Source organism: Pristis pectinata, chromosome 32 (assembly GCF_009764475.1).
Source record: "Pristis pectinata isolate sPriPec2 chromosome 32, sPriPec2.1.pri, whole genome shotgun sequence".
Taxonomy (NCBI): Eukaryota; Metazoa; Chordata; class Chondrichthyes; order Rhinopristiformes; family Pristidae; genus Pristis; species Pristis pectinata.
The window spans coordinates 11,755,393-11,765,157 of NC_067436.1; the positions used below are offsets into that span (position 1 = coordinate 11,755,393).

Consider the following 9,765-nt stretch of genomic DNA (forward strand, 5'->3'; position numbering starts at 1 on the left):
ATCCTGGTAAATCCCCTCTGCACCCTCTCTAAATAGTTCTTCAATGTGTCTTGCAGATAAAAACCTTTGCCAATGTATGGTGTCAAAAGGTTACCAGCCCATTACAAAGGCAGGGTCTCATGATCTGCCATCTGAGGCCCAGTTGCCACTTAATCCCTGCTCCACCTAGTGTGTGAGGAAGGTTATTTGGTGCTGTGCACCTGAAGAAGGTAAGTGCAGATGCTAAGCCTGGGCAGTGGACTGGGTCCAGCACAATGATTGAAAATGAAAGCAAGCTAACGCACAAAATAAATTGACATTATGTGGTAATGCTCACTATTGGCGTTCTGTGGGTTAGCGTTAGCAAATGATGGGGCCTGACTGTGTTGGATTCAGCCCACTGTCCAAGCTTAGTATGCTGCCCACCTCTTCCGCATGCACAAGATCAGGAGGCTTGCCTCTCTACAGCTGAAGGGCAAGACAAGGTGAAGCGTGATCCAAACAAATAAGCCTGAGATGTTGGATTCTGAAACCCTGCTGTTATAATGTGTCTTTTGACACCTTGCTTCTGGAATAGGTGTTGACTTGTTTACAAGTATCTCTGACAGATATTTAACAACTAGTCAACTATTGAATCAATTTTGTTAAAAAAAGTAATTAAAACACTATATTTTTTTTAATAAGGTGCTTATAACACTTATAACATGCACTTATCTTTACCCATGGGGTTTCCACCTGTATGGCAGCCTCCCTGGCATGAAGCTGAGGGAGAGAGGTGCAAAGTGTATACGGACCCTCTCCTTTGCATCTCGGTGCCCTGATGTTGGATTCAGTTGTGGATCCAGCGGGAGATCAGGTACTCTCACATACGACCATCAGGTTATTTCAGGGTTCTGCTTTCACCCAAGCAAGCATGCATCAGAGACAATCTGAGCCACGAATGGCTGACAGTTGGCTCAATTCACTGCAGGAGGCACAGCGTGCTGCTGTATAATCTTTGTGCTCGGAGCAATGAGAATTTACTGATGACTGGACATGGCGGAAGGCTAGGACCATCTTCCTGAGAGCAACCCGATTCGCCCCACTCTCTTCCCCTTTTCCCACCACACTTCCTCTTGTCATTTACCAGTGCAAGTGACTATTAACTTTATTCCAGATAATTGCCCCTGAAAAAGTTCCCCTGCTACTGATGTGAGATTCACTTGTCTGCAGTAACTGGAATTATCACTCTCCTCTTGTTAGCAACCTACAGAGCAAATAATGTATAAGAAATGCTAATTTCTCTGGGTCAGGGAAGGTTGAATTTCATAAATATTTAATACTAGCAGCCCATTATTTTCTGCAAAATGATATTTCTCAAATATAATTTTAGAACAACATTCAGCAAGAGAAAAGCAAACCGCTGAATAGTATGTTTCATCATCCAGGCAATGTTTAGTAATCTTTGAAGCTTTATCCCCATTTTTACTTTTAGTGGTCTATTAGTTAATGAGTTAGGCTTAATCCAAAGCCTGGATGTTTACATGCATTTACACACAAGCAGACTTCTTAATGTACTTGTCAGCAATGTTTTAGACCTCAGTGACCCGCCAGTCTTCTGGAGTTATTATTACTTATCCAGAGGTGTTTAAATAACAAACTGACTGTACATTCCAAACATGGGTTAGAAGAAGATTCCTTAATAAAAACCAGCCTGCATCTCTCACTTTCTGTGGAATAATAATTCTTATTCATAGTACTTTCCCATGAAATTTGATGATAATGTGGCTTTGCCCAGTTAGTTCTGAGCCATTGATTCCAGCTGGAGTGGGGTTTCACAGGTACTTGTATCACTGGCAGATTGCAGAAATGACCATTTTCTTTCCTAAACCTACAGTTGCCTGCTTATTTGTTGATGGCTATACTCACCAGACTGAAGGTTGCTTTCATCTATCAGATGACTGCACTTTCCAACAGGAGTATAATTTGCATCCGGGATCCTGGTTACCTTTCCTACATTCCATGCAGGAATTCCCCACCTGCTGCTTTCAATGGGATAGGTTGGTCGAACACAGATGGAGCATTACACTTGGAACCTCAGCTATATAAGGCCAGGTGGACATTGCCATCATCCCAGACTATAGGAACCTTTGACCTTCTGCTTAAATACCTCTTGATCATTGGCCTGGAAGTTCTGCCTCAAAATTCAATTGAGTAAAAGTGCTCTGATTCAGAGTTATGCAATTGAAAATTGTTCTTCCTAGCAGTGGACAACTCCAGCATTTTGTACATTTGACCGGGCATTTCAGCAACACATATCTCTGGCTTTACCAAATCCAAATGTATTTTGAGAAGTCTGTTGGAATCAGATTTATGATCACTGGCATATGACGCGAAATTTGTTGTTTTGCAACAGTAGTGCAGTGCAAAGACATAAAAATCTATAAATTACAAAGATAAATAAATAGTGCAAAAAAGAAGGGATAATGAGGTAGTGTTCGTGGGTTCATGGCTCATTCAGAAATCTGATGGCGGAGGGGAAGAAGCTATTCCTAAAACACTGAGTTTGGGTCTTCGGGCTCCTGTACCTCCTCCCTGATGGTAGTAATGAAAAGAGGGCATGTCCCGGATGAGGAGGGTCCTTAATAATGGATGCCACCTTCTTGAGGCACCACCTCTTGAAGATGTCCTCGATGGTGGGGAGGTTTGTGCACGTGATGGAGCCGGCTGAGTCTACAACCCTCTGCAGCCTCTTGTGATCCCGTGCATTGGAGCTTCCATACCAGGCTGTGATGTAACCAGTTGGAATGCTCTCCACCGTACATCTATAGAAATTTGTGAGAGTCTTTGGTGATGTACCAAATGTCCTCAAGCTCCTAACGAAGTAGAGCCGCTGGAGTGCCTTCCTTGTGAGTGCATCAATGTGTTGGGCCCAGGGCAGATCCTCTGAGATGTTGACGCCCAGGAACTTGAAGCTGTTCACCCTTTCCACCGCTGACCCCTCAATGAGGACTGATATGTGTTCTCCCGACTTCCCCTTCCTGAACTCCACAATCAATTCCTTGGTCTTGCTGACATTGAGTCCACCAATAATTCAGTGTGTGCCTGTCTTCCAGTTGTATGCGATATATTCTCATGGTAAAATAAGAAACTTGCAACTATTGCTCTAAGTTTCACTTCCTGCCGTCTTTATTTGCCCCTTTCTGCCAAACTAGTTGAAGTTGGGTTGCCTGGAGCTGTGTGCCCCTGGTTTGAATCCATTCTTTTGGAAGAACTTGGCAAATTCAGCACTAGTGAATTAGCTTCTGTTGTCTGTCACAAACACTCCAGAAAACAACATGTGTGGCGAAGATCATTCTCAATTTTGAAACCTTCATTTGAGATGTAGTGCATCAATAGAACTGCTTTCTTTCACTTTGAACGGGCATTATTACAATCATCTTTTTTATTCCACAGATGGACCTGTAAAATCCGTATGTATCCTCTACTAAGGTTTATTTGTTCAGGGGCAGGACGTGAGAGGAACTACTGGTGAATTCTTATAATGCTTTTGACGTTGCAAACCTTCCTTCACAATGTCCTCCAGCTGACACCAATCACAACATCAGGCAACTTGTTTGAAATAATCTACACCTGAGTAGATTTCTTGCAACTACTGAAGAATACCTGCCCTTCCTTGTTCTGGAAGAACAGCTCTGGATTCCCAAAGAATTACAACATTCGAGATTCTTAGCTTGTACCTCTTTCTGCAACATGGTAATAATGTGCCATCTTGACATTCTCCATCCTGTCCATAATGAATGTGTTTGTGCATCTGGAGAAGGGCAGGGTGAAGACAGGCCAGCTGTTCGTTCGTTAATAGTGTGGTATCCATGTGTTCTAGTGGAAACACTAGGAGACTGGGGTGGGTGTAGGAGGAACTGGGTAGATCAGGAGGAGAAAGAAAAGGGACTGAGGGGGAGCAGGTTACCTGAAATGGGAGAAGTCAATGTTAATGCCTTTGGGTTGCAGACTGCCCAGGCAGAATATGAGGTGCTGTTCTGCTAGTTTGCATTTGCCTCAGTCTGCCTCACCCTGGCAGTGGAGTTCTATTCATATTAGAAATCTTCCTTTCATCCATCAGTTGCAGACATGAGTGGAGAAATTGCAGATGGAGTCAGTTGCAGATATGGGCAAAGAAATGGCAGATGGAGTTTAATCAGGCCAGGGGTGAGGTGTTGCACTTTGGGAGATCAAATGTAAAGGGACAGTTAAAGACCCTTAACGGTGCTAATGTACAGAGGGATCTTGGGGTCCAAGTCCATAGCTTCCTGAGAGTGGCTGCACAGGTTGATAAGGTGATAAAGAAGGCATTTGGCATGCTTGCCTTTTTTAGTTGAGGCATTGATTCAAGAATCAGGCAGCTTTATAAAACTCTGATTAGGCTGCATCTGGAGTACTGCATTCAATTCTGGTCGCCCTATTGTAAGGGCAGTGCCTTGTATCTGCACGCTCTATCTGATCTCCAGCTTGTCTCGTTTCAATGCACAGATGCTGATATTGGGGGCAGGACTACCCTCGAGCAAGATTCCATTGGCTGCTCTTTACGGATCCACCAATCAGAGGTGAGTACACCTCAGGCCCTCACCTGGAATGATAATCTGACGCTCTTCCACCTTTTGTCTCGACAGGGAAGAAAAACTCCATCTTGCTGCATAAGGTGCAGAATGACCTCAACTCGGGTGCTTTGAACTATCAGGAGAGTGAGATAATCCAGCAGATCGTGCAGCATGACCGAGAGATGGCGCAGAACGTCCAGAAACCGGCCGCCGCCGTCTCCACTCCAGCACCAGTCATCTGGACTCCGCTGGTCCAAGCGCCACTGCAGGCAGCGGCCGCAACCACGTCGGTGGCTATCGCGCTCACCCACCACCACCCGCGCCTCCCTGGGGGTATGTTCCAGCCACCGCTGTCCATCCTCGGCTCGTTGGGACAGCAATCCAGCCAGACGCCGAGGCAGCTGAAGAAGATGCAGCACTCTGCCTCCACCACCGGACCTTCTTCAGTGGGCTCCCCCTCCAGCACCCCATCCCAGCTGCAGACCCCCTGCGCGGAGTCGCCCTCGGCCGCTTTGTTCCAGACCCATCAGCTGACGGGCGGCTCCTCCTCCAGCGGCATGAGCCAAATCCAGCAGCTGGGCGCCGGCTCCCCCACAGGAGGCTCGGCTCGCATTCCCCTGGGCGGGCCGTCGACCAGCCTGGGGCAGACGCAGCGGTCCAGAGCCAGCTCGCCTTCCGCCAGCCTGGGGCAGCTCCAACAATTCTTGAGCAGTTCTCCGGTCTCTTCCCTCCAGTCTCCTGCCTTGGGATCGTCCTCCCCTATCTTCACCCAGATCCACCAGTCTTCACCCAGCCCTGCCCCCGCTGGCGCCAACCAGTTCCAGACCACCTCCAGGTCGGCCCAGGTGAATAGCGGCCACCCTCACTTCCCTGGCGGCGCCCAGTCCACTGGGCTAAAGCAGTGTCCCCAGCGGACCACCAGCTCCCCCTCGGGCAGTCAAGTCCAGCTTCCACAAGTTGGGATGGATTCTCCGCTGCCCAGTTTGAGCCACCAGACTCAAGCCGCTGCTGGTTCCCCATCAGCTCACTTCCAGAGGCCACAGGGCAGAGTGGGACAACAGATGAGCCCTGTGGTCCAAGTTCAAGGGGAAAAGACCAGCCATTCAGCTGCCGTGTCGACCTTGCAACATTCAGGCAACATACCTTTGTCCTACGCCCCCCACGTTCCGAGCCCTCCAGTTCAAAGTCCAGCGACTAAACGGACATTTCAGTGCGACCGTTCCAATGGGTCAGGCTCCCCAGCTGCTCTCCTCTTGCCTCAGGCCCCACTCCAGCAAGTCATCACCCTCAAAAGCACGCAGCCAGTCGGACGCCTCACGCAGGACCTTAAAATGATCTCCACATCTCAGCCTTCTCTGCCACAGGAGTTGGCGCACGCGTTGCATCGAAGCAGTCCTTCCTCAGTAAGGGAATCTGTGGGAAGCTTAACAACATTTTCTAGGCCAGGACGCTTGAACAAACCTTGCAGTTCCATCTCTGAGCATATGACTCTACCTAAGCAGATATCTTCGGGATCTTTACCTCAACCACAAGGACAAATACCAGGAGCATCTGCTGCTAATTTTCCAACGTTACCTAAAGACAAAACCGTTCCCCGGAAGGGATCAATAGGCTTTGGTTCCGATTTGGAATCTGTCCGATCTAAGCTTCCTTCTAACTTGTGAGGTTATGTGAGGAACTAGCAGGTCATGTATTATATATAACTCTCTCTTTCTTCTGTATAACTGTGATTTTTTTTTAGATAACCAGTTAATCTAGAGATATAGTTTTGTGTCATATTATTTTATAAATTTTTCATACCTTGAGAATGGATAATTGATAAACTGCGTAAACTGATGAAGATAAACGAAGAACAGCCTCTTTTGCAATATTGGAACTAATAGCAGAACGATCATAGGGACACTAAAATGTCATTTCATTTGAAAGACGTAATGTAGCTAATGACTCTTGTAGCTTCATTAAAGGTCAGAAACAATTTAACGACAACAATTGGACCAATAATGAATCCAGAGACAGAACTTAAAGTAGGATGAAGTTCAATCGATGAATACCATTAGATCTACAAGAGTGGGAGAAGACCTCTGTTCTCAGACATTTGGAGCTGTCAGAATGGTCTGGGATTCCATTGTAATTGATATGCAAAATGTGCGTCAGCTAGGGTCAAGACAAGGAGAAGGTCAACTCGGTCATAACACAGATGTGCTCTGCACGCAACCAGGAGTCAAACACAGTAAAATCAAAACATTTTGTTTATTAATTATTTATCACAGTAGGTGGATGTCACTGGCAATGCCAGTATTTATTTATCCATCCCTAAATGTCACTGAACTGAGAAGTTAAGAGTCAATGACATTAGTGGGTCTGGAGTCACATACAGGCCAGACAGCAGTTTTCCTTCACTAGAGCATAAGTTAATCAGGTGGATTTTTATGACCATTATTATGACTAACTCTAATTCCAGCTTTATTAATTTAATTGAATTTAAATTCCCCCACTGCCTTGGTGTGATTCAAACTCACATCACCGGATCGGTAGTACAGCTGTCTGGCTGCTAGTCCAGTAATTAATCACGATGCGACTGAACGCTCTATTAGAACTAAAAGTTTCGCCCTAAATTGCTTCATTGTTGTAATCCTAACATGAGATCTTTGTAACAAGCAACTTTTCTCACTTCTCATGTACCATTTGGTCTATATAGCATGTAAAACATTCCAAGTTGCTTCAAAAGAGCATTGTCACACTAAATTTGACACATAAGGATATATTAAGATAACATTTCTCAGCCAAATAGGAAGGGTTTAAGGATCTTCTTAAAAAAGGAATGGCAGTATCACTCTTCCATTTGTTACACTGCTAACCATAACTTTGCCCAGCAGTTGATTAGCCTTTGTACTTTACCTTCATATGAAAATGTTTTGAATTAGTAATGGTCATGGGAAGGTTAGAAACTAGTTAAAACAGAGCAGGGTTGACATCCACAAAGACGCTGTTCCATCTTATTCCCCACATGTAGACAACACTATGTAAATCAAGAGCTTCAGAAGCAAATCCTTGTATGGGTATTTCATTAGCAGAGTGACCTTTAGTGAAATTGTTCAATGAGGTATCTACGATGTGCAGATGCATTATACCAAAAATTGCCCAAATGACGTATAAATGTCTTACTAAGTAAGATTTTTAAATGTCAGTATAACTGTAGACAGGATTAAGCAGTTCTTTTGATGGCTCAGATGCTTAATTCATGGCAGAGTGTGAAGTTAAACTGTACAGTCCTTAACAACACAGGTTTAATTCTCAGTTTATGGTGAGTGCTCTGGTCTCAGCTTGTTTGCCATAAATGTCAAAGGTGTCTTTGGACCAATGCAGAGGATCCAAAAAAATAAGACAGCTGTCCATCTGCTGGATTTGATCAAGGACATTCTACTGGAATGTGTCACCTGTAGATAGTTAGGCATAGTCATGAGTTCCCCATTCAAAGCATTTGCCAGTCTTCGCCATGTGGCCTTGCATATAAAGCAAAGTCATTTGGCTTGGGTTCTAGAATTATGGCTGGTGCATATGGAGCCATTAGTGTGTGCCTTTGAAAGAAAGTATTGGAGGGCTCAATATTTTTTAAAAGATTAATTTTATTAATATTCAAATAATATTTCATCCTTTATTTTAATTGCAAAGACATCATGATAAACAAAGAGAAATAGATTTGAACATATTCAGAATTCGAAGAGGAGAATATTTCTTATCAAAATCTTATAAAGCCAGGACTATCACTGCACATGTTAAGTAAAGAGAGATTGGATATGGCTAGCAAGACCTAAAATATTATCAACCGATGGTAGTGAGAAAGAGAACTGAAAAGATTGGATGGATGAGTTATAAGTTTTTTTTTCCATTAGGAGAATGGACATTTCCAATTTCCCTTAATTTCCTTCTAAGATAATGGGATTCATTGCAAGGACTACATGTATTCCCCATTGCTATATGCCCATGATATAACTGAAGAGCCTTAACGAGTGACTGGAATTATACACAGACTAGGATGGATAAGGATGGTGCACATCCTGTCTCTCACTGATGAAACACTTGGTTTTCTCTGACGATCTGCTGGTTTAATGGGTTACCAACTGCTATTTACTATTTTTTATAGTAGTGGAATCTGGAGACATTTTCTGGTTCACTAGTCCAGTAACATAACTACTGTGGGTCAACAAATCAGAAAATCAAGAATTTCTGTATTTAATTAACAGCTGGCTCACCTAGAACCAAGAGTCAGATCCAACATTCTGAGAAAATTAAACCCAGCCCATAAAAATGTAAATCTTAAAAAGGCACGGTAGCGTAGTAGTTAGCGCGACACTATTAGAGCACCAGCGATCGGGGTTCGATTCCCGTCGCTGTCTGTAAGGAGTTTGTACGTTCTCCCATGTCTGCATGGGTTTCCTCTGGGTGCTCCGGTTTCCTCCCACATTGCAAAGACGTATGGGTAGGTTAATTTGGGTTTAAAATGGGCGGCGTGGACTCATTGGGCCGGAAGGGCCTGTTACCATGCTGTAAATAACATTTAAAAAAAAGGTACTTGATGGTTGGCATGGATACAGTGGGCCGAAAGGCCTGTTTCTGCACTGTTTGATCTTATGAATCTTTGATGTTAGATAAGGAATGGTTGGCAGACAGTCTTTCAAATTAAGAAGTTATTACTAACCTACACTGATCTCAACATGATAATTAGCTCCTTGATTGAATACTTGAAGACTTTCCATATTTCCTTACAACATAGGAGGCCATTCGACCCATCAAGTTTATGCTGGCTCATGGAACAATCCCCGCTCCTCCACTAATTTTCCCTGTAACTTATTCTGCATCATTCCCATCAATTATACCATCCCCTACACTGGGGCAAATAACCTACCAACCTGCATGCTTTTGGGAAGGGCGAGGAAACCAGAGCATCCAGAAGGAAGCCACAGAGTCATAGGGATAACATGCAAAGTCCACGCAGAAACCATTGCCTTGTACATCCTGTCGGAGTCTTTCACCATGTCCCTAACAGGACAATGCAAGTAGAAGAAATACAATAAAGTTGCTCATTTTACCTTGAAATACAAAATAGGGAAGGAATTTATTTTCATCCAAAAATTATGCACCAAAGATTTCAAAGAAGTGTTACAAATTTGTGCTCTTATCACTTTAATCTTACACCTAATGTTCACAA

The 9,765-nt window shown here is 44.1% G+C and overlaps 1 protein-coding gene across 1 annotated transcript in view; it reads left to right on the forward strand.

Annotated features, from left to right (window-relative positions):
• hcn4 (hyperpolarization activated cyclic nucleotide-gated potassium channel 4) overlaps positions 1-6,220 on the forward strand; it is a 318,234-nt gene extending 312,014 nt beyond the window's left edge. Inside the window, exon 8 of the mRNA XM_052042380.1 lies at positions 4,629-6,220. Coding sequence (XP_051898340.1) covers positions 4,629-6,220 — 1,592 coding nt within the window. The remainder of the gene's footprint in view (positions 1-4,628) is intronic.
• The last annotated feature ends 3,545 nt before the right edge of the window (positions 6,221-9,765 follow it).